This window comes from Centruroides vittatus, unplaced genomic scaffold (genome assembly GCF_030686945.1).
Source record: "Centruroides vittatus isolate TY-2023 unplaced genomic scaffold, ASM3068694v2 contig_823, whole genome shotgun sequence".
NCBI classification, from domain to species: Eukaryota; Metazoa; Arthropoda; class Arachnida; order Scorpiones; family Buthidae; genus Centruroides; species Centruroides vittatus.
Genome location: NW_027122536.1, coordinates 247,097 through 273,788, shown reverse-complemented (window position 1 = coordinate 273,788; position 26,692 = coordinate 247,097). Strand labels below are relative to the sequence as shown.

At 34.7% G+C, this 26,692-nt stretch overlaps 1 protein-coding gene across 2 annotated transcripts in view; it reads right to left on the bottom strand.

The window, feature by feature from the left end:
- The window catches only part of LOC136982349 (thioredoxin reductase 2, mitochondrial-like), a 40,362-nt gene extending 16,167 nt beyond the window's left edge, over positions 1–24,195 (bottom strand). Inside the window, exons 1-5 of one of the 2 annotated variants that reach the window (XM_067278823.1) lie at positions 24,082–24,195; positions 13,776–13,844; positions 8,368–8,424; positions 2,827–3,046; positions 600–675 (exon numbers count right to left, since the gene is read on the bottom strand). In XM_067278823.1, the coding sequence (XP_067134924.1) occupies positions 600–675; positions 2,827–3,046; positions 8,368–8,424; positions 13,776–13,844; positions 24,082–24,151 (492 nt within the window). In that variant the 5' untranslated portion in view covers positions 24,152–24,195. Of the gene's footprint in view, positions 1–599; positions 676–2,826; positions 3,047–8,367; positions 8,425–11,057; positions 11,171–13,775; positions 13,845–24,081 lie in introns of those variants that run through there. The other variant, XM_067278824.1, reaches the window with a different exon arrangement.
- Positions 24,196–26,692: the final 2,497 nt, after the last annotated feature.

Sequence of the window (26,692 nt, the reverse complement as noted above, 5' to 3'; positions counted from 1 at the left end):
TTTAATAATTATAAATAGTTAATTTTTAATTCCGACATTTCTAAAATTTAATTTGGAATCGGTCATTAAATTTAATGACCCAAGAATTTGGCATATTGTTTGGTGTGTTTATATAATAAACGGGCTATGGTTGTTGATGTTTATAAGTAATATGTGTGAACACAAGTTTGGAAAAATATGTGATCACAAGCAACACTAAGATTCTAGCGAAAGGAGTGCTAAACAGACTGATGGAGCATGCCAAGTGTGCACAATTCGGGACTTCCCCTCTCCTCGTCACTCGTTATGCGAAATATCGCTCATTAAGCGAGGCAAATTTTTACAATTTGTTTTGCTTGTTATGAGAAATACTTGTTGTGCGAGGTGCTCGTTAAGCGAGGTTCCACTGTATATAAAATAATTTCTTGATTATAAATTTTTCTATATGTTTAGCATTTGTAATGTAAGTTTTCAAGCTTAGTTTTAAGCCACAAGCAATAAGTAAGAAAATAATTTGGTCTTGTCATTAATTTTTAAAAATTCTTTATGATTAAGAGATTAAGTTTTTGACATTAAATAATAGTTAAGTTTAATAATAGTATTTAATTAAAATACATTACATTTATCCTATCTCCAACAGCAGTTATAGTGTGTTCATCTACAAAAGATCCTTTAGCATTAATATAATCAACATTTCTGTAAAAATAAAATGTATGAAAACATTAGAATGAAGACTTAAAAAGTACAAATATTGTAATTAATCATCATAATAAAAAAATGATTATATTTAAATTTATAAATATCATTAAATGAAATTAAAATAAACTTATATTGATCAAGATAAGTATAGAAATGAGTGACCTAAGAGATCTAATAAGAATTTTACAAAGAAATCCTAAAGAAGAAAGTAAAAGGAAGATCAGAGAATGATGATTGGTATAAGCAAGAGCTTTAAGGTTGGGAATTGAGAGCAGGCAAACAAAACATATAGATAGGAAAAACTGGCAGAAACTTTATGCAGGGAATGTTGGGCAAAACAGAATACTGAGGCAAGATGATGTATAACATGCATCGAATTTAGTAAGTGCTTTAACTTAGTAATAAATATTGCAACTAAATCTGGGCACCAGGATATGGTGATGATAAAATTATTGTTGTTGTTCAGAGCCTATTGAGGCAAAAATGTGTTTAATAGCAAAAAATTACATGTTGATGTGGATGGTTTTAAAAATAGATTACATGTAAGTAATACAAAGTTTCTTAAGTTTTTGATTCCTTCTACTCAGTAGAGAATTGTTTTAGATTCATTTGACTACACAAAATCTCTTATTAATATCATTAATTACCAAGGAGTTTAAACAAGACTTCAAAAAGGCATCTTGAGACAAACTGAAGTTACTTCATTATGTTTCTGTTGATCCTGAATGTCTTTACTTGGATATTTGTACTCTGTTTCAATGGAAGATTTGATATGCCGAGTAATATGTCACCAATGAGCACATTGCTCCTGTGCTGGTGAAGATTACCATATTTGCTCATTATATCTTTCAGAAAAATAAATTTCTGTACAATAAAAATGTAGCAATAAATCCTAATTATTATTTAATTGCTAGTTTGTTGTTGTTTAATCTTTTTAACCACTCTGTATATCAAAAACCCCTTCAATTCCTACTTTTTACATTTAAATGGACCCTCATCACATTTTTGGATTCCTCATTGTAATTAATGAAAAATAACAAAGTTTTATCAAATTTGACCCATTAAATTTTGAGACCAACTCAACTATAGTGAAGCCCATAGATGTGCTATCACATCTTCTATGGGCTTAAAATGGAGAATAAAATGCTAAATGTTATCATATGTCATATAGCCTGTGAAAATTGGTATGGCATTATTAAAGCGGTTGACAGCATGTGACTAGATTATATCTTAGTACTCTTGTATATTAGTGTTCAAACTGCATTACTTACTTTGTGCTTCCGTATCACCTACTAAAGAAGCAATTTGAAATATATCGTTTGAAATGCATATAGTGTAAGTAAATCTCTTTGATCTTCTCATCAGTCTTGTTTTTTAATATTATTATCAGTGATTTTTAGTTTTTAAAAGTACATTCATTTTTGAAAATTGTAAAATTACATATATATTTTAAAATATATTTTAACTGACCTCCCACAATACACAACTAAATTACATAATCAAAAGTTATTAAAATAATTCCATAATTAATAAACTAACACGTCAATGAAACAGTGAATGTAAAAAAAAATATTTATATTTTGTATATAATAATTAATATAAGTAATCATATAAATAGATATACAGTCAAACCTGTTTTTATGCGGTCTTTTTTTGTGCGATTTTTTTATTTGTGCGATTTTCTTTGTGCGGTATAGTTGGCGACTAGTCTCGTGCGATTTGTCATGACTCACGTTGACTTATTATAGCTAAATAAACTTATTATAGCATAAATGAACTTATTATAGTAATATTATTGCATGAATATGCGAAAAATGAAATAATTTATTTTTTAAGTCAACAAAACACCACCTGGACAAAAATATGTAAAACAGATGATAGACGAGACGATGCAGTCAAGTGCTGACATCTGTTGTCAATAAATTCTATTTCGTACGGTTTTGAGTTATTTTCTATGTGAGACTTTTTTTATGCGGTCCCTATTGTCCGCATAAAAAAATATTTTTTTAACTGTGTTGCGAAAACTATTTTTTATAGCCAGTCGTAAAGTTTCGTGTGATTTTTTTTAAGCGTTTTTTTATGCGGTCCCTATCCACCGCATAAAAACAGGTTTGACTGTATATATTAATAATAATTAACAGTACTAACTTTTCTCTCAGCTGAACTCTATGTCCCCAATTTAATGATTTAATGTAGCTATTTACATTTTGTTGCAGAATTTCCCAATTGTGCTCAACTATTTCTGACACATTCCAGCCATAACTTCTTGAACGTTTTATCATTTCTCCAAGCAATGAACCGTGATGAAATAATTTTTTAGGGATACATCCAACATTGACGCACGTTCCACCTAATCCCCATTTATTTCCTGATTAAAAATGATAAATAATTTTATGCATTTTCTCAGAAATAAATTATAATCAATATTAAAATTATTTAGGATTTCTTAGTATTTTTTAAAGTGGACACCAATAGCACTTCACATCAAGAAAGAACATGACTGAAAGAAGAAATCTGATTTTTGATGTTAAACAGATTTATATTGATAAAAGTTTTTTTAAACTATGCAAAAATCTTTGACAACTTTAATTTCTGTTGTCTTCAGACACAAACGTTCAAATATCAAATGGTACTTTTCAAAAGTCAAATGGCTGAGAACAAACACATCAATTTAAATACAAATATCTGATATAAAATTTGCATTCAAATACAATATGACTCAACAAAATAACTAAAAAACATGTACAGAAAATTTAAATTAAGTACACATTTATACATGTGATACACAAGATGCTATCAAGACATATTAGAAAATGTACTATCAGCTGGCTGAATTAATACTGATAATGATACTGATTATCACAAAAATATTTCTAAATTATAATGAGTTAATTATTAGCTTTCTTAAAACTATTTTTGCCCTGCAGGCTTTAAGTAGAGAGCCTTTTTTCAGATTCGCCTAGACCCACAATGGAAGCAGCTGGGTGGTAAGGGACAGAACCCTACATATCTGTAAAAGATTCCCAAGTTCTCTGAATCAACTTAACCTTAACTCTGGTGTTCCAGATTTATGTCTTTTGCTGTCTCAGCTATCCAACTGTCAACTTTTAAATTATTTAATTGTTAAATTTATTTTTGATATTGATGAGTATGTTATCATCCGTTTATTATTCAAATTTAGAAAAATCTAAAAACAATGGTTTAGAAATCAAATTTGAAGTATTAATTTTGGCTAACATACAAATATCAACACTAAATTAAACTCCTCCTTGTTACATATTCATTTTATATTTTGCATAAAGTAATCAATGGAGTGAAGATCCTTCTTACTCGTCACGTGATCTTTACAAATGTTCCGTCCCGAGTCGTTCTGTACGCCTCGAGATTGTCCGTTTGATGGTCCGTTGAAAGTCACACCTCCACACTCGATAATTAGTTATATACAGTTTATTTACAAATATTTACAAAGATGTACACTATGCAATAACATTACGTACGCTAATGTACCGAAACTGAGATGCCGCACGTCGACTTAGCTGGCCGGGGAACACGAGTCACCTTTCCGGAGATGGCTTGACCTCGTGGCCGTCCGTCTCTACGACAACCTTTCTCTAGAGGACTTCCCAAGAGGAGAACACTCTCTCTTCCGCCTCAAAGGTCTGCCTGGTGTTAGAGACCGCCACGTATCAGGTCCCTCGCCCTTTCTCCTCGTTTTTTTGCCACCCTTCCAATTTAAGGGATTCTGCTACTCCTTCCTGCGACCAATCAGTGCCTCCCCTTCTTAGAGCCTTCAACGACGTCCGCCTTATTTCCCGCCGACGTAGCTTACATTTGCGTCCGCGCTTTATTTACATTTACTTTCCTAAGCTGGCCGGCACGTGGCCAACACATTGACCCTTAAGTGGAGACGCTACACCTTTGATCCTTCCGGCCGTTTATGGCCCCGACTCCAGGTGGGAGCAATTACCTCAGTCGGGCGGTTTCTTTGACTCAGGCCGCCAAAGGCGACCTTTACACCTCCCACCGACAAGGTTCAAACTGCGCTTCAACAAAAGCCTGTTTGACCTAAACAATACTACCGCGACAAACAGCAATCTTTACCGTACAAATTGTTTCGTTACACTACACTTCCTCCTTTCTTATTACAAGGATCAAGTTACTACAAATAATAAACTATACTAACAATATACAGTATTTAATATTTTACAGAAAAAGATATTTTACACAGTCAATAACATCTTCGGCAAATTGTCCCGTCACATTGCATTCAGAATCGCCTGGTAGATACTGATTACATCTATCCGAAGGACTTAATACCGACATAACTGCCTTGTCTGTACGATCTGGGGGTTCCGGATTGCTCCTGATTTCCCGTCTGGATAGTACGTCGATCTCATTACGATTTTTCCCCCTTCTGTGCGCGATTTTTGCCTTATCATCCCGCGCTACCAATGCCCTAGGGACCGATTGTTCCTTAAGAGGCGTGCGGTCAACTAGCCGAAGGGGAACGCTTGCCTGCCGACTATGACCCGCCTTACAATATTTTCTAGCATCGCTCTTTTTATTTGTCGTGGGGCTCGTCCTATTTTCCCCGCTTTCTTTCGCAACCGTAACCTTCGCGACTGGTTTCCGTCGCCTATTCGTTTTCGTCCGTTCGACTCTCCTCAAAACGCAATAATCGGCTGCCGAAAGTAATGCATCTGTACCGCAGCTAAGTTCGTCAGTTAATGCGCAAGTTATCAAGGCTGGAGCGTAATCATTTTTCTTTTTACTCGACCTCCCTTCTAGTCTTACAGGTATTGTCGCTAACACTGCTGATATCTGCTGCCCAAATGCGCTGATTAACTTAACCTTTCTCGCTACCCGCGACACGTAAACAGGCACTACAGACTTCCTAATAACCGTCATATCTACCCCCGTGTCCACTATTGCAGAAAATTTATTACCTTTACAAGCGAGCAGGAGATTTTTGTTTACACTAACGGGTACGTTTCCGCTGACCGTTTCCCTGTTCACCTTTACCCTCGCTACTAGCTGCTCGTCCGATTCTACCGTTTCGTCTATTTTAACCGCTCGCGTTGCTTTAGACTTCGGTCCTTCCTCTTTAGTATGTCTCCGAGGACAATCCCTTCTGAGATGACCCATTTGGTCACAGACATAGCATCTCATTCTTGATCCTCCATTGTTCGCGCTCATGCCTCCAGTTCTAGTGACTGTTCTATCCCTTTCGAATTCAGATATAACTCTAAAGTCACCCTTTCCCACAGCCTCCGCATGCTTATCTGCGTATCTGGCTAACTCTTCCGGTGGGAACCAGCCTTTACCTTCTTGCAACAAAACGTAACGCCTAGCGTCGGCGTCTAGCTTAGTCTTAAGGTGATCCGAGACCACCAATTTTGTTAGCTGCTCAAAGGAATCTACGCCTCTACTATTCAGATAATACCGATAGAGATCCTCCATTCTAGCTGCAAATTGGGGCCACGTTTCTTTGCTTCCCTTTTCAGCGGAAGTGAACTCTTTGAGGTATTCAGCAGCAGACAGTCTTAGTTCGTCTAGTAGGAACTGTTTTAAGGTTTGGTAATCCCTGATCTCGTCTGCCGTAAGCCTATTTAACGCCGTTTTGCATTTCTCCGATAGCACCGTTAAAACTAGCTGCCCCTGAAGTTCTTCCGGCACATCGTACGTTTGTAAAACTACTTCTACGGCACGAAACCACGACGGTACTTCCGCCTCCTTGTCTGGCATTTTAGGTAAAGCCCATCTGATTTTTCTAGCTAGGCTATCCAAGTTACCTCCCAGCTCAGAGTTATCACTAGTCCTAGAATCACTTCGTAGACGATCTCTCTCTAACTCTATTTCACTCTTCCTAACTTCTATTTCAGCTAGTCTAATTTGCGTTTCCATTTCCTTTTCGCTCTTTCTAACGTCCCTTTCAATTTCCTTTGTTTTTAGAGTCTATTTCGGCTAGTCTAATTTGCAAGCGTAACTTCTCTAACTCGTCAGACTCACGCCCCTCTATTTCATTCTGGCTGTCCGTAACCTCGACCTCGGGGTCCAAAATTTCCTTTTCCGGCTCCGTATCCATTTCCTGGGATTGACTAAGATCAGCCCGACCTCCCTGATCCTCAGAACATGGCATACCCCTTTTTGACCCTTGAGTCCTTCCGCGTCCCGGCATTCTGAATACAAATAATCAAGAACAACTTACCAATGTTGAGTTCTGTTCCGCCTTGATTTCCGGCTACTCTTCCTTCCGTAAGTATCCAAAGTTCTCAACTATCTCGAATGTGGGCTCAGTACTTTCCTGTCGTCTTGCGAGAATCTCCTGAAGATTTGCAAGAAAATCCTGTCGAAGACTGCGCCAGTGAAGATCCTTCTTACTCGTCACGTGATCTTTACAAATGTTCCGTCCCGAGTCGTTCTGTACGCCTCGAGATTGTCCGTTTGATGGTCCGTTGAAAGTCACACCTCCACACTCGATAATTAGTTATATACAGTTTATTTACAAATATTTACAAAGATGTACACTATGCAATAACATTACGTACGCTAATGTACCGAAACTGAGATGCCGCACGTCGACTTAGCTGGCCGGGGAACACGAGTCACCTTTCCGGAGATGGCTTGACCTCGTGGCCGTCCGTCTCTACGACAACCTTTCTCTAGAGGACTTCCCAAGAGGAGAACACTCTCTCTTCCGCCTCAAAGGTCTGCCTGGTGTTAGAGACCGCCACGTATCAGGTCCCTCGCCCTTTCTCCTCGTTTTTTTGCCACCCTTCCAATTTAAGGGATTCTGCTACTCCTTCCTGCGACCAATCAGTGCCTCCCCTTCTTAGAGCCTTCAACGACGTCCGCCTTATTTCCCGCCGACGTAGCTTACATTTGCGTCCGCGCTTTATTTACATTTACTTTCCTAAGCTGGCCGGCACGTGGCCAACACATTGACCCTTAAGTGGAGACGCTACACCTTTGATCCTTCCGGCCGTTTATGGCCCCGACTCCAGGTGGGAGCAATTACCTCAGTCGGGCGGTTTCTTTGACTCAGGCCGCCAAAGGCGACCTTTACAAATGGCAACCAATACATTTATATATTATAAGGCCTATATTACATGGAACTTGAAATTAAAGTATATGATTCTAATCAGTACTAGATCAAAACAAATGCATATTTTTGTATCTGAGTCTCTAAAAGCAACCACACAGCCCTAGACAGAAAGCTAGATTGTCTATGTCTATTGCCCACATTGAGAACAAGACTAGTTACTGTATTTATCATAATATCAAACAAGGATTCATTTACAATTCCCAGATCTTCAAATGGCAATCAATTCATTGGAATTTCTAATTTCTAATAATAAATATTAAATTATATTTATATACTAATCTAACATTAATATGCTGCATGTATGGAAAAACTCCAATTAAAAATATTTGTATAACATTAATTATAAATGGCAAAATATCATACATTAGGAAAGAACAACAGTTTGAATTTCATGTAACATTGTTATTTTTACATTTTTCAAATTATTATAAATTATTTAGTCATTAAAACAATACAACACTAAATATTATCATATTTTTCTTGAGAATATTACATTAAATTCATCTGGTATTTTTAAAGTGATTACTGTTTAGTTTGTTTTATGAACTTTGATAAACAATATTAAAACAAAATTTAGCATTTACCTTGAGGAGTTGGCTTCACATAATCTAGAACTGCTACCTTCTTTCCTAATTCTCCAGCTATAAAAAAATGATATGCAATTTACAATTCTTTAATTGTTACATATATTAAGGTGACAAACTTTTTTACGACAAAAAGAAGGACACAAGTAAATTGAAGGAAAAATATCATAAATAGAAGAAACATTTTATTCACTGCAACACAAATACACTATAATTTATCTGTACTGCATGCATATGTGCTGTGTCATGTTTTGGTAAGAAGTAAACAAAGCCACTTCTGCGCAGCACACTCTCTCAAAGTCTCCTGTGTGGAGCGTATGCATCTTGTAATCGCATCTCGCTGCAATATACTAAGCCTTGATAAATCATCATGTCAAATACACACACATCACATCACATGCAACAGATCAGCTCGGCATCGATCAAATACAGAGATTTACAGATCAGTTTTCAAATATCGGAAAGAAGGACACTTTTCAAGGGAGGACTGTTCTCCCTAAAGGAGGATGGTTGGTCACCTTACATATATTAATTAATAAAACAAAAAACTATGGCACGTTAAATAATTATTAGGAAAATGGTGTTTGTTGAAATATTAATATCATATTTTTATAATTTTTAAGTAAAAATATTTTAAAATCTTCATTTGTATCTATGAAATGTAATAATTGCTCTTAATTAAAAATATAACTAAATGTAATGGCATATCAAAATTTAATAACTAAAATAGTCTATAAAATCAAATTGTCCTCATATTAGAAAACTTGCAAGTGAATGCAATGAATGAATGCATATAAACATTAGCCTTAATTTAACACCAGCACAAATTAATTCATCTTTGACAATGATATCCTGACAGATCTGCTTCTGATCCATGTAGCTTGCTTACAATCTATTTCAAAATGTACAGAACATGTAGATGTTACAATAGTTAAATTTATTTCTAAATTTATATATTGTAACATTCCAAAATAGAATGTAAGCTATATAGACCTGGGGACCTATTCTGAGTTGTATCGTTAAGCTAATGAATACAATAAAAACCAGTTTCTATCGGAATCACGTAATTTGCATTTAATCAATCGTGAAAATGCTATTCCAAGCTGTACGTTTCATTTTCGGTTCCGATAGCCATGTGCGATAACTAAGCTTTTGTTATCAGTCACTTTCGAGCTGCCATTAGGAACGTAACGAAAGTGAAAACAACATAGCATCTTTTGTTGTAAGAACGATTTTACTTCACGAGTAATTGGAGAGAGAGTTAATAAACTATGTTGATGTTTTGCTTAAGCGTAATAGCTATAATCTATAGCATGGAACCCAGATGCATCTCAACTGACTACCTGTAGCGAAACCCACTTAACGTGGAGCACAGAATAGCAATTTGTCTAAGGTTCGTTAACTGCTTTCACTAAAGAAACTTATTGAATGTCCCACGTATCGCTCCAGTTGAGTTATCGGAAGAGCTCAGAATAGGTCCCCTGAAGCAGATCTATCAGTACATCAAAAATGTTTGCATTGAATTAATTTGTCATGATGTTAAATGAAGTTTAATAGTTCTATGTGTATATGAATAATTCATCCAACTTTTGTGAAAGGATGAAAAATTGCTAAGCCATTATAATTACAGTACTCCTATTCAACAAGCAATTATTTATTGTATCATCATCACCTTGCTGGTCTGTAATGCTCTCTACCTCAAATTAGGGTATGTCCTACATGGCAGCATCCAGCAACCTCAAGCATGAATGCGCTCGCGGTCACTGGATGGGCCACGCAAACAAACTGGTTCAAGCAAATTTGCGTGTCCGGAGTAACTGCGTTTAGCGTGCAGCGACCACCAGATAGCACTTCTACTTGTGCATGCAGGAAGCAGCTACCAAGCAAGTTTGATTGCCGCTTCCACTGCTCACACTTCAAAGAAGAAAATGGCTGATTTTGTAGATGAATGAAAACAGAATGACAAATAAATTGTGTATATACTGTACATTATATGTACTTTAATTAATAATCTTTTACATAATTTAATCATTTCTTATTTTGTAATTGTAACGTTTTAAAAATAAAACTTTTTCAACTTATTATTCTATGAAGATTCTTTATATTTGTTGTGTATCTAGTTAGAGATATCAATTACCTATCAAATTTACTGTTTTAATGTCTGTCATATTTTCCGTAGCAAGCATTCGACGAAGTCATTTCGCCGCCATCTTGTAAATGATACATGTCCACTCTGGACAGAAGTTGCTCGTGAGTTGGACATGCATACAAAGATTCTTTCCGCTCGCAGTTGCTGGATGCTTCCACATAGGATGTACCCTAAGTAGTAGTTTTCCCCTGTACATCATACTTTTCCTTTAACAATAAAGTCATGCTGGTCATCTATATAACACCTTTCAGGGGAAAATTTTTGAACTGAAATAACATGACTTCTGGTTTGGATCAGAAGTTCATATATAGTTAATAAGGACCTCCTACTCCTAAGGTTTGCATATCTGGTTTTGTCTTTCATCTAACTCCATTCTCGAGATTAAGGAAAGACAAACAGCTGAACAAACAACAGTGCAAATTTATAGGTCTACTATTTTTTTAAATTGCAGTCCAATAATGTCTGAAGAGATATTTAGCAGTTCAAATGTAACCAAAGTTGGTGTGGTGACATTTCCATAAAAAAAATTAGTTTCACTCACCATGAAAATGACACCATACTAAATGTGGTTGCAATTGGACTGCTAGATTTTTCTCTACTGTTGAATGGGAGTATTTTAATTACAATCACTAAATCCATTAAAAATAATAGTAAGAATCATAAATATCACAAAGTTAATTATGTTTCAGTTTAAGAGATCACAATTAATAATGAAAGCAGTATTATTAGCAGTGTTAATCTATTCAACCCAGTTTCACGTATCTAAAAGCCTTTTACCAGTATGCGTATCATCATCACACTAAACCAATTAGTTACAAACGTTTTCGAACTTTAACGGTTCTTCTTCAGGTAACGATCCCCGAACGAAATGCGCTTCGATTCTAAGTTGTGAAGAAGTACGATCCAGAACGTTGTCCCGTCCCGATGACGTCAATCTGGATTTGCGCACTATGCTTGTCGTGCTCTAATCTATCGTTTTATTTAGTAGGGCCTGCCATGCCGTTGATAGAGTTATCTTGTCCTTGTAGTTAATGCAATTACCTTCATTAATAGTGTTAAGACATATGTAGATTGCCTCCAGCCATCTGAGGTGGTTAGTGCGGTGGGTGGTGTGAATGACCTTTGCCTGGGTGAAAATGGGTTCAATGTCAGGGTCTGACGAGTAAACAGCAGAGCAGTGTTGTTTCTTCCATGGTTAAAATCAGCTACGTGCTCTTTGATACACGTTTTGAGGTGGCGTTTGATGGATCCTATGTATATCATGCTTCTGTTACACCTGTGATCCACAATGGAAATGGTGTAGACGCCGAGAAGCTTATTTCGATCTGCTGTATCTTTTCCGTTCCTTAACAATTCAAAAATTGTAGCATGTCTTCTAAAAATAATACAGATATTCTTTTTTCTGGCAATCTCCTTGTACAAAGATTTGAGAACCAGGTTATACGTGACAGAGATGTTGTTACTCGGAGTAACTCAGGGAAGGGCTTCTTTTTGTTACTCCGTCACTATCATGCTTCTGTAACACAGGTGTAACAGAAGCATGATATACATAGGATCCACCAAACGCCAGCTCGAAACGCGTATCAAAGAGCATGTAGCTGATATTAACCATGGAAGAAACAACACTGCTCTAGCCGTTTACTCGTCAGACCCTGACATTGAACCCATTTTCACCCAGGCAAAAGTCATTCACACCACCCACCGCACTAACCACCTCAGATGGCTGGAAGCAACCTACATATGTCTTAACACTATTAATGAAGGTAATTGCATTAACTACAAGGACGAGATAACTATCGACGGCATGGCAGGCCCTACTAAATAAAACGATAAATTAGAGCACGACAAGCGTAGCACGCAAATCCAGATTGACATCATCAGGACGGGACAACGTTCTGGATCGTACTTCTTCACAACTTAGAATCAAAGCGCATTTCGTTAGGGGATCGTTACCTGAAGAAGAACCGTTAAGGTTCGAAAAACGTTTGTAACGAATAGGTTTAGTGTGATGATAATACGCACACCAGTAAAAGGCTTTTAGATACGTGAAACTGTACTGTTCTCCGGTGTAGATATTATAACATCTATTCAACCCAAACATAATTAGCTATTTTCAATATTTATATTAAAAATTATACTGTAAAGTATAAATGAGTTAATTCATTATATTCTGCTGCAATTTTTTCATATTACGAGGAAACAATTTTATTTTATATAATATAAAATAAAATCTATGATTTTATGTTAAATCTGTAGCAATGATTACATTCCAGATATATAGCTTTATATATTGTGGCTGTATGCCATATGTATTATGTAATTACATAGGCGTATTTTTATATTCTTATTTTTCCTTCTATTTCTATTTCTCCTGTATAGCTTCTCCCCTTTGTTCTATTATCTGCCCTTCCCAGAATTTTCTTGTTGAAAATACCTTTCCTTATATGGTCATAGTGATACGAGGAGTTGACAGCCCGAGTACAATTTGTGAGGGAGTGGGGACACTTGGTGTTTGAACTTCGGAGAGGAGAGACATGAGTTTGGCTATTCCGGCATGCCTTAGCTCTGTGCAAAATGGACTAGCGGTATATGACCGAAGAAGAAAGTGTTGATGATCTATCAGACGAAAAGAAAAAGGAGGAGGTGAAAACGTAAGGGTTAGAATCCAGAGATTTATTTTGAAAGAAGCGAGGTGAAAGGCCCGGATGCATCGAACTAACAGAATAGATACATGTACTAGTGACCATCCTTTTTTTTGGATACAGAGAAAGAACTTTGGATACCCACTTTTCTATATTTTTTACCTGTCCTATTTTCTATCTTTCCTCTTAGCTGTAGATTTAGTTTTAGATATTAGTTCTAGATTAATTTTTAGCTGTAAGTAGTGTATTACAAGATCGAATTTTTCGGTTCACCATCAGACATATACTTTTGTCGCGCGTTGTACTTCGGTTACGAATATCTGGATGATTAAAAAAAAGTGTCTCTAGTGTTGAGCGGTAGAATTGAGACCGCTTGTCATCTAATTTAATAATCTGTACATCATCGTGATAGAAAAATAAATGTTTTCTTTGTTTGAGTACTCTCTGTGGTTGTTAACTAAACATCATAATCTCACAATATATACAAATTCTGAAAATAGATTTTTGAGGCAACATTATAACATCACAAACACACACAAATATATATATATATTCCCGTTATATATTTTTTTATAAGAACAGATTATTGTAGGTATACCATAAAAACTTAAAATTACCTTCTTTAGCACAAGCTAATCCACCAGAACCTCCTCCAATTACAATAAGATCATAATCATAATTTCTACCTGAACAGAAAAAAGTTAAATATTGGTCAATATTAAGAAATTAGTTGTAAAATGTTAGCTGTTTTAACTATATACAAAATTACATGTAAAAAGTTATTTTTTTTAACGGAAAAACATTGGAGGAAAGACAGGAATAATTATAATATAAAATATAAGACTAATATTTAAAACTAAGCATTAAGTGCCATGACATTGCCAAAGGCCTCAATACAAAATCTGAATATTCATTTAGTACATACACCATTACTAATTTCTTTTCACATACCCCTAATTCACCAAGTGCGTACTCCTGGTTGGGAATCACTTATCTAATACGATGCATTGTACTCAACTCTTAGACAAAAAATTAGAATATTCATCTAACTGAAAGTTTAGTGTGCATTTTCTCATGAACAACACAGAGTATGAAACTTTTTTTATCCTAAATAAACAATGTCTATGTATCTGTAAAAAAGGCTGGCGGAAATTACAATTTAATAAAGTAAAAATTACATTACATATCTTCATGGCTCACCATGTCCAATCACCAGGAACAACTATTCTCCACTGCAGAGATGACCTTTCTTTGTAGGTCATCTCTACAATAGAGAATAGTTGCTCCTGGTGATTGGACATGGTGAGCAATGAAGATATGTGTAGTATCTGTAATGTAATTTTTACTTTATTAAATGTCTAAGTATATTTATTATACCCAGTGCAGTAACTAGGCAGGTGCATCCCCACAGGACTCACTTGGAAGAGGGACCCAGAATGCATGTATTTGTTTTATTATTTTTCCAAACCTAATTAACAAGTGGTCTAAATGCAAACTCTTGCACAGGGCACAGGAATGGCTAGTTACAGCACTGATTATACCCATTAATCAGACAAATTCATTCAAATGTTTTTTGTTACAAATGAAAATGAAATGACAAAAAAATAAAATAACAGTTTGACCATGACAAAAAATTAGAATATTAGCTAAATGTGGGTTAAATATAGCAAATACAACAAAACAAACTTAGGGTACGTTCGTTAAGTCGAACGAGTTAAATGCGTTAGTAACGAATCGTTTGAAAAGTAGTAGTCTCGCTCAGTGCGCATGCTCCGCGGTGATGACGTATCGAACGAAACTCTAACAAAGTTCACGAAGGAAAGAGTTAGTTTACTTCATTAAGAAAAATGGCACCTGATGATATCGATGTTTCTAGATCTACTTGAGTGTTTAAATTGTGAATTAAAAAGTGAAATGATTGAAATAACTGTCCATCCGAAGCAACCTAAGATAAATATTTTGGATAAGGCTGCACTAGCAACATTCATATCTTCGATTTTAGAAACAGCCATTTAGTTATAACAAATCGTTCGAAAAGTCTAACGAAACAAGAATAACAACGACGTCATTCTCGTTTAACTCGTTTTGACTTAACAAACGTACCCTTAATATTTTGTGGTGTCGTCATTTGCCATAATTAGTGCTCGCAATCTGTCAGGCATGGTGCAGATTAATGCTTTGCACCTGTTTCTGGTGATGTTCCAAATGTGTCGAATGCACACCACAAGTTCCTCTTTAGAAGTTCATCACTGTTCATTAAGTGATCGTGTGAGATCGAGCGAGGTAGGAGGAAGTCGTATCTCCCCTTTCCAGTAACAGGTCGTTGACCTTTCACTTGTCAAGATGGCTAAGTTTTGAATTCAGTCCCGCGAGTAGGGACTCTGTTGGTCGGGCGAGTGGATAGGTGAGATGGGGTCGACGATAAGGCGAAAGCGATATTCGAGTCAAAGAGGACACCATTTAACAATTAAAACAAGGTTTATTAGAATTAACAAAGGACACAAATACAAAATCTGACTAATTCCCTAATTCGCGTAGGGTTCGAGAGAGAGAGCTTACAGTTTCAGTTCATACCTCACAATAGTTTCCTTATAGAGTTAGCTCTTTGATATCTAAGCAGTGGAGATAAATATCCGAAATTGGCACAGTTTTATAAAGTCGACGACTGAGCACGGAGACGTTGGGATGGTAGGTCCAGAGCGGTGACAACCCGCGATGGCGTTTGTCCAGCAGATGATAAGAGACTCCTCCGAGGGGGGAAAGAAGTGGCTTTTATAGCTTTAGGCTGGGAAAAGTGGTCACGTGCTCGAGGGATGATGGCGATCTGGGTCATAGGTGTTCCCGGGACCAAAAATATATGACGAGTTCGGATGTTAACTATAAACTTAGGTTGCAAGATGATCTGGATACAGTTTAAGAACAAAGGATAGTTGACAGTTATATGGCCGGGGACGCATATTTTCTCGTCCAGGACCTTTTCTAGACAGGATGTTTATAATAAGAAAATTCTCAAGTTAATAAAGGGAACGATTTTTAAAATTTTTCGTTCAGGGGAATTTCCGGATCTCACAATTGTTTCATGACTCCCCACAAAATTTCAATGGGTTTAAGTCTGGTGAATTTCTTGGCCAAGGCAGGATTGCAATCTGTCTTTCTTCTAACCAATGTATCATTGACTTTGTGGTATAAGAAGATGCTTTGTCTTGTAGAAATGTTTTTTTAATTAAATCCTCTGCCAATGATATCATAAATGTCTCTAAGATGTCTTGATATGTCTGTGCATTGACACGTTCCAGAAGAATGCAGTTGTCCTACGCTGTTAGAAATCATGCATCCCCAGATCATGACAGATGATGCAAACTTCACGGATCTCTTCATACAGTCCTTTTCGAAGGCCTCTTTGGTTGTTCTTCATATACGTGGGCCTTGGTAACCACAGGAGAGACAAAACAGGAATTCATCACCGAAGAGAAGATTATTCCAGTCGTCTTGTTCCACATGAGCCTCTCTCTGCACCACTCACCTGTCGTTACTCTTTCGTTAGAGATGGCTTCATGTTGGGATCACGATAATTGAAGTGCAAATCATGCAACCTTCTGCATGTGGTTTGGCCACTAACGTTCATTCTAGTTGCTCTCCATTGTGCATGCATGTGTTTAAAGCTCTTAAAGCGGTTTCACACAACTATCTTTTACAAGTTTCTCTCATCCTTCGAAGTTGTTGCTCATTTACATCACATTTCTGGCAATTATTAGTTAAAACTTGAATACAGTTTTCTTGTTTCAGTACTTTGGAGACTGTTGGCTGCAAGCATTTTACATAACTCGCAATTTCTTTTTGTGTTCTTCCTACTTTGTACAAGGCTATGATAATATCTTTAGCACTGTCACTGATGTCGCACTTATGCCCCATGTTGTACTGTTATACTGCTCTGCCCACCAATATGGAAATTTGCATTACAATTTAGTTTTTATGGCTGTTTATTTGGTTGTTTTTGCCAATATTCATATATCTTGTCATGGTCAAACTGTTATTCTATTCTTCTGTCATTTCATTTCCATTTGTAACAAAAAACATTTGAGTTAATTTGTCTGATTAATGGGTATAAAAATATACATAGACATTGTTTATGTAGGGTCAAAAAAAGTTTTGTACTCTGTGTTGTTCATGAGAAAATGTACACTAAACTTTCAGCCAGACGAATATTCTAATTTTTTGTCTACTCATATAAATTTTATGATAACTGTATATGCACCATATTTACTATATATAATATACATAAGTTTATATTATATATAGTAAATAATAATTATATTTATATATATAGTAAATAATAATTACTATAATAATTATATTTAAAATATAATAATAATTATATTTAAAATATAATTATTATTTACTATATAATAATAATTATAATTATTATTATTTACTAAATATAATTATATATAAAATATAATATACTATATATAATATAAATATATAAATACAAGATGCTATTGAATCTAAGATGTAGAGTACCTTAATTTCTACATGATTACCAATGGTTTTGTTTTTTATTTTGAAAAAATAAACAACTAAAGACAAATTTATGTCAATAGAACTGATTCCGTTGAACATAAAATTTGTTCCATATTTACTGCACAGTAAAGTAATTTATACACTACTGTCTACCACGACTAGGAATTGCAATTGCTGGATCCCTCATCCAGCAATCCAGCTGGATCCAGCGCATTCTTCGGCCTTCTGGATCCAGCGCTGTGGATCCGCAAATACTCAATTAACTTTCTAAATAATTGCGCAAAAGTCTACGTCGTCGCGTTGCCACTTTGCTAACTACTAGACTGCTACTAATTACTTACTCACTACTTTACTAACACTAATAATTAAATTACTTATAAATACAGTAAACTATACCTTAATCAATCCAACAAAATTTAATAAAATAATAACGTATTCAATCGCTTTTAACGATCTTCCTCAGTTACAAAAAAATACAACATTAACTATAGAACATAAAATGTGTTCGGAATAAATGTAAAAAGAATAAAAATGGAATGTAATTAAGCACTAAACAAGATACATAGATGTACTGCCAGGTCTGATAATTTTCGTATTGTATGCCGACGTAATCCCACTGTTTTCAAACTTTTAAGAAACGATAAAAAGAAAGAGGATTGGAATTCAACAACGGGTATATATTCGGTGCCTTTACACAACCAACGTTTCAATTCCAAGCTTGTTTATGTGGGTGCAACGATGCGCAGTTTAAAACAAAGGCTCAAGAGCACAAATATACAATCAGTAAGAACCTTGACAACACTGCGCTGGCATCATATGCAAGACAGAAGGATGTTAACATCCAATGGGAATATCCCATTGGATGTTAACATTTTTTATAATTGCCTAAGTGGCAATTATAAAAACGACGACAAATAGGCAAATGGTCAAACATCTTGAGAGATTGGAAATCTGCAAGGCGCACATGACAACTGGTTGTATAAACCATAGAGATGCGGACTCATTGTCTACCATGTGGAGATCCTTTTACATTAATTAATGTTATTAACGGACAATGCTGGTTTCGTTGGATCTTACGTACAGGGTGTTTTTTTTAAACTGACGGTACTCAGAGACATCTGTAGAGCAATCTAACAGCCGAACTGTCGCCAAATTTGGGAGAGTGACTAAGGACGACATGGGAAAGAGATTCCGCAAAGAAGAAAGTAGTACCCAAATTTTCCAGTAGGAGTGGATTTGGCGCTGTTGTAGCAAAACAGCTAAAAATCTGCATAAAATCCAGCTGCAATTAACAAACACACGAATGAATAATCAGACAGAGGTTTCAGTGTAATAACGAAAGTTTAATTAATCAGCAAATAACTTTCTCTCTTCTTCAATGTGATCACCGTCCTGCTGAAAAAGGCATTGCATCCTGAACACCGTGTTCTCTATGGCCAAACGTAACATGTCCGCAGGAATGTTCATCACAGGAACGTTCGAGAAATGCTGTCCTTCAAAGTCATCAAGTTTGGGACAGTACTAAGATAGACCTTGGACTTTAAGTAACCCCACAGGAAAAAGTAACATGGGGTTAGATCCGGGGAGCGAGGCGGCCATGCAAGTGGAAAAAAGCGACTGATGACCCTTTCTTCAGTGAAGTGCTGGTAGCTTTTTCGCTACAACAGCGCCAAATCCTCCTCTACCGGCGAATTTAGGTACTACTTTTTTCTTCGCGGAATCTCTTTTCCATGTCATCCTTAGCCATTCTCCCAAATTTGGTGACAGTCCGGCTGCTAGATTGCTCTACAGATGTTTCTGAGTACCGTCAGTTTAAAACAAAAAACCCTGTATATATTTTGTCCGCTATTTATTTTGTTTATCTATCTATATTTTGTCCGTTTGGGCGTTTTCCGTTAATTTTTATATTTATTCCGAACACATTTTATGTTCTATATTTAATGTTCTATTTTTTTTGTAACTGAGGAAGATCGTTAAAAACAATTAAAAACGTTATTATTTTATTAAATTTTGCTAAACTGATAAAGGTGTAGTTTATTTAACTTATTCTACTTCCAGTACATAGTTTTATATACCTATAAATAACTACAGACTAATATGTAGAGCCTATATATATAAAAACTGGTAAGACTGATAGCCACTTAGCCACTGATTATCCATCCTTACATTATTATAATATATTAATATAAATTAATCAGTACAATTACCTTTGCTATTATTTAACTTAAAGATTACATTATAATTATAATCTAACTAAACGTTTAAAGTTAATTATCTCTATCTCAAATGTTAAACCGAACCAAAGTTAATTTTACTACCTAAATGTGTAAGAAGTTTTACTGATTTATAGTGACCAGTCTAAATAATAAAAGCTTTTAAAGTATTTTTTAAAATGTTTTATTTCATTAAAAAAACATAAATTGCAGGATAGATGGATAGATGGATAGATGGATAGATAGATGGATAGATAGATGGATAGATAGATGGATAGATAGATGGATAGATAGATGGATAGATAGATGGATAGATAGATGGATAGATAGATGGATGGATAGATAGATGGATAGATAGATAGATAGATAGATAGATAGATAGATAGATAACACTTTATTGCACCAAAAATACATCCACGCTGGATCCAGCTGGAATGATTTCAATCCAGCAAAAATCCAGCTGGATTAAAAACACTGCTGGATTGCAATCCCTAACCACAACAGTATCACAACTGGAAACCTTTTCACTTTTTGCATTAACCATTGTGAAACAAAATTGGATTTATGCTCACATCTTTCCACATGCAATGTTTGTCAGTGTCAGCATCATTTGAACAAGTTCCTCAAAAAATACAACATTTCTTAAGAGTGCTGCATAACTTTTCTATAATTTTTATCCAAGTAGGTATGACACTACTGCAATAGACTAATGGGACTAGGCTAAGATGACCTTTAAATATCTACTGTTATGAATATTGATCTAATAAAAATCATTACAATAATACAATGAAATTAGTGACAGAGAAATAAGACACATGGCACTAGAGGCCACAGATTATGACATATCACAGATATGTCATAATCTGTGATCATACATCGGTTAATGACAAATTTATCAATTTTATGGTCATCTGTGATCCATAAACCGATGTATGATCACAGATTATGACATATCACAGATATGTCATAATCTGTGATCATACATCGGTTAATGTAACCCTTGGTACCAAGATGGTGGCTCGTCTCTGATTCCAGCAAGGAAACAGTGGGACGCACGTTCTAAACCTAACCTATTCTAATAATTTGGTTGCTAATAATTATGGTAATTTATTACAATAGGTTAGGTTAGGTTATAACGTGCGTCCCACTGTTTCCTTGCAGGAATCAGAGACAAGCTGCCATCTTGGCACCAAGGGTTACATTAACCCAAACATCATATCATAAATCTGGATGCAGATTTATGCAGTCTTTGCAGTTTTTGGATGCAGTTTTTTCGATACAGGATGCAGTCTATTTTCAGAGATACAGTAATACCTCGGTTTTTGATGAATTCGGTTATCATAGGTTTCGGTTTCCATCGATTTTTTTTTGTGAAAAACTTGTCTCAGTTTTTGTCAATTGCATCAGATTTCGTTGGCGTGCTCAAGTGGCCTCACTGCTAATTTTTCAAAAAACAAAAGGCGACCCACACATTTTCCGACTCAGTGTGGCGTTATTTCTCATTGTGTGAGCATTACCCTGCAATGGCCTACCATTAGCCAACGGTTCCGTTTCCTAAACACTGGGAGTTCGGTCATGGGTTCGCACTTTATCAGGACAGGCTGGCCACATGAAGTTTTCCGAGATTTCTCCACATTTGTAACGCCTGAATAGGAGCCAGTTATCCTTAAACGGACCTTCCGGAAGGCATTATTCCCCTGCGATACGACAATCGTAAATGCATATAACTACTATTGCGTGACAGTTATGTCACACTTTACCACAGGGCGATATACGCTAGAGGCTCGCGTCCAACTAGCTTCTACAAGACAAGACATTACCCTGCACGTCTAGCCAAACAATTTCATTGCTTTTATATTAATGCTAATTATCTTATCTTTTATCTTTATGCTAATTAGTCATTTATATTAATTTCTTATTGCTTTTAGTATTTAACGCTATATTAATTCTCTATAAAATATGTTTTTGGTATGTATTTTGGAGTGTCTAGAACGAATTAATTGGATTTACATTGATTCGTATGGAAAAAATTGTCTCGGTTTTCATCAGTTTCGGAATTCGTCGATTGTTTTCGGACGAATTATCGACGAAAAGTGAGGTATCACTGTATTGAAATTTGAAGAATATATTAGTTTCTTTTTAGTTTAAATTTGGAAAATTTAAAGCTAGAATAACTTAAATTTCAGTAATGAAGTTTGACAAGAAATAGTAATATATTGTCAGCTGATTTGAAGAATGCATACAATTCAGGAAATCTCCAACATGCATGTTTTCCATAAACCTTTGGAGTATGGAAAAACTGTTGTCTTACAATTTTAGTAACATTTATAGTAGAAAATGTTTAGCTATGTTTTCACAATGTCTAAGTATGAAATATACACAAGTTTAGCTTTAATCATTTAAAATTTTTAAAGAGAAGAAAGTAGAGAGAAAGTAAAGAGAAAATGTGATATTACCGCAAACTTCAGAGTACCTGAGAACACTATAAACTTGCAGAAAACTACTTTAATTTTCAAAAATGTATAATTAGAACTTTTTGATTTACCTGCTATTCAATGTAAAAAGATTCAATTTTAGTAGTTCATTATCTATTATATAGTTATTTGGATTTTAATGCAATTATTACATGAGATAAATTTAAATGTTTTATTATTTATTCTCTACTGATGAAATAGAGAATCTGAAGATGAGAAGTTCCACTAAATTAAAAGGATTTTCCATGTAATAAATAATTAAATTCCTATGATGCAGGATGTTTCTGTAAATTCTCTCAACTCTTCTTATATAAAAAAAATATATTAAACTATTTTAAGAGTGTAACTATTCATTATGCCATAAACAATTTTGAAACTAATATAGAGAACTTCATCTTTGTGCCATTTTATAAAGTTAAAAATATAAAAACTGAATTGCTTCTAAATAAAATAAAACTAATTTTAAAATCCTTTTAGAAAAAATATTTAACATTAAAATTTCTGTTGACTTAAAATACTAATGTATCAAAATTAATTTTGTGAATAATAATAAAAAGCTGATGTTATACATCATGTAATTCTGTATAAACAATCTGTTTGAAAACAATGCAAAGCAACAATAAATTAGTTCAAGTGAATTTATCATGTAAAAGTAGTAGTATCATATAAACAGTGATAATGAAACCTCTTATAAGTTATTATACTTAAGTAAAAATCCAAAGCGTTCTCTTCATTATATACTCAAATTTTCATTTTTTCCCTACATTCTGGACATTTTCTTCCAACTTTCCTTTGAAAATTATTAAAATAGCCTTTGATAATATTTTGGACTTCAACTACAAAGTTTACAATATTTCATACCCGTGCATGGGATATTAAAGGGCAAACATGTTCTTGTTAGGAAATGCTTTATACACCAAATATACTGTAAAGAAGTTAGAAAATCAAAAAAGATTACTGCAATGATTGAATAAAAGAGATCTGCAGCTCAAAAACAACCAGATTGTTGTTATGGACAAATCTTATTTCACAATGAATAGCTCTGAACATGTGAGAAATAAAAGATTTTATTGTGTAAAAAGAAAGAATGGTATTCCAGAAGTGAAGTTGAAACGTCGTGCAAAGTTACAGACAAATGGTTTTGATTTGACTGGCCATAATCTTATCTTACCATCTAAATTTTGTATTAACATGAATTATATACTGTGGAGTGCATCAAAAAGAATTAATATTATTCTTGAAAAAGCATTGTCCAAATGGAGATACATGTTACTATGCTCAAGACAAAATTGATGCCTTCAACCAACACAAAATATGTTACATTCCTTATGAAAATAGTGTACAGCTACCTAATATAACCCAACTCAGGCTAATGAAATAGTTTTCGTTGGTCAGGGTTTTGTACCAATTAAAGCAGAACATACATAACGAAGGGTGAGAAGAATTCCACCACAAAACTTAACAAAATAATTTAGAACAAGTTCCACCAATTTAAACATCTTTCAGAATCTTTTGAAACGTGAAGACAAATGTTTGAAAGGCAGCGATGATGTAGGTTCGATTTTATTAAATTGACAAACTGCTCATATGTCTTTTCATTATACGTGCATTACTTATTTTGTCACTTCCAGAATAAATTCGTTTTCATATTTCCCTTTCATGCAAAGGCTTAAAAGAAATATAATTTTCAATAAATAATGCGTATTGTATCATACCCATAGTACTGCTGTATCGTTTTGCAATTAAGTATTTGTTTGTTTTAAAAAGTATCTTAAACCTTATCATTTCTAACCAACAATCACGTGTTGCTCAATCCACAAGTTTGTTATTGTACTTCTAAAAATACTCACCAGAGGCACTAGTCACAACTGCTTCTGATTATGTAGATAATTAATTTAAATATGCATTAATTTTTCTTCCTTAATTAATATTATCTAATATATATAAAATAATTTATATACATATATGGTTATAAATAATTTCTACTTTAGGCGATACATGGTTTTGAAAATCAATAACCGATCTTTTATTTTTAACCTTTTCTTTATTTCCAAAAAGATCTTCATTACAGACCATTGCGGATTCGACCAGGCCTACAATGAAACATCCGAAAAGAAAAAGATGGATTTCCTCATATCCGAGTCGAATCACTTCTGAAAATTACGAGGATTCAGTACGAATTCGAATTCGGGTCTACAGAGCGGAAAGCCTATCCCTTTATCGCAAGGCCGGATTAACCAACTTTGGGGCCTAAGACATTTTTTCCTACCGGGCCCCCTCCCTCTCCCTCAAGAAATAATTCACACAACAAATATAAAACAAAACTAAATACAGTAATACCTCTACATACGAACGCTTCAGCATACGAAATTTTCAGTATACGACATGAAATTCGAACATATTTTTGCTCCACGGTACGAACAAAAGCTCACCATACGACGTTACATTAGTTCGCAGCGCCACCGTCATGATCACGTGTTCTTTCTGATTGTGACTGTGACCGATTTTATTGAAAAGAAACATCCCGAAAAGGTTCACACTGGCCGCATTGCTGCTCAGTTTAATGACATTTGCCTAAGTCATTTCAGAAACATTTTAAAAAGTAGGCAAATCCAAACCTCTTTGGATAGATATTTTACCAAGCGACCTCTATCCAGTGAAAGTGCTGGTGGAAGTGAAGGAAAGAAAGCAAAAAGCAGTGAATAAAAAATTTTAAAAAAATATATAAAACAGAGAAGATTAAAAAAAATTAGTGTTAAGTTATTTTTAGTTATTGATACATTATGTTATGTAAGTTAAGTTTTAGTATGATTTCCCTTCTCCCTCTTTTCCACCACCAGTTTACGCCTCCATCGTCGTCTATCCTCAAAGGTCTATCTCAAGTGCAAATAAAGCTACATTTTCTTTATCAATCGTTATTCTATTATGGTTATTTATACATTTACAACTACAAAACGCATTTTTCAGTGTTTTCCTTACTAAAGTTATTTTTTTTTCAATGTACTACTTAGCTTTAATTTGAGTGTTTTTCGTGTTGGGACAGATTATTTGGTTTTACATGTAATCATATGAGGAAAAATAATTCACCTTACGACATTTTCATGACAGTTTAGGAACGGATTAATTTCGTATTCTGAGGTACTACTGTAATGTGAGAAACTAAAATAAATCTTAAATTTTTATTAATAAAAAATATTTAATATACAACAAAAAATTTTAGTTTTTCTAGAAAAGTTCGTTTATAAATTTAAAAAAAAAATTGAAATTTATTTTATTAAATGTCTAACAAAAGTTGTTATACAATAACGATATTACCTTAAAATATCAATTATTTAATTTAACCTTTTTGTTAATATTTAAATAATATAACATTTTACCCATGAGAGGTAAATTGAATAATGAAAAAAATAATTTAAATAAAAGCCAAGATAGTTTTAAAAAAGTAAGTATATAAATACAGTGATACCTCGGTTTTCGTCGATAATCCGTCCGAAAACAATCGGCGAAATTCTAAACCGATGAAAACCGAGGCAATTATTTCCATACGAATCAATGTAAATCCAATTAATTTGTTCTAACACTCCAAAATACATACCAAAAACACATTTTATAGAGAATTAATATAGCGTTAAATACTAAAAGAAATAAGAAATTAATATAAAAAACTAATTAGCATTAAGATAAAAGCAATGGAATTGTTCGGCTAGATACGCGGGGTCTTATCTTGTAGAAGCTAGTTGGACACGAGCTTCTAGCCTATATCGCCCCGTGGTAAAGTGTGACGTAATTGTCATGTAACAGTAGTTGTATGCGTTTATGATGGTCGTATCGAGGGAATAATGCCCTCCGGGAATTCCGTTTAAGGGTTACTGGCCCCTATTCAGGCGTTACAGACGTGGAGAAAACCCGGAAAACTTCACGTGGCCAGCCCGCCCTGGCAAAGCGCGAACCCACGACTGAACTCCCAGTGTTCAGGAAACGGAACCGTTGGCCAATGGCGGGCCGTCGCGGGGTAATATTCACACAACGAGAAATAACGCCACACTGCGCCGGAAAACGCGTGGGTCGCCCTTTGTTTTCGCAAAATTAGCAGCGAGGTCACTCGAGCACGCCGACGAAAACAAAGACAAATTTTTCGCGAAAAAATCGACTATAACCGAAGTCAACAAAAACAGAGGTATTTAAATAAACTTTATTTAAAAATTCTGTTTTCTAGTCTTTAATTCAGCAAAATTATCAATTATTTCATCATAATTAATATTATCCAAAGCATTTTGTTCGATATATAAAACAGCTAAAGAATTTAATTTTGATTCATTCAGTGAG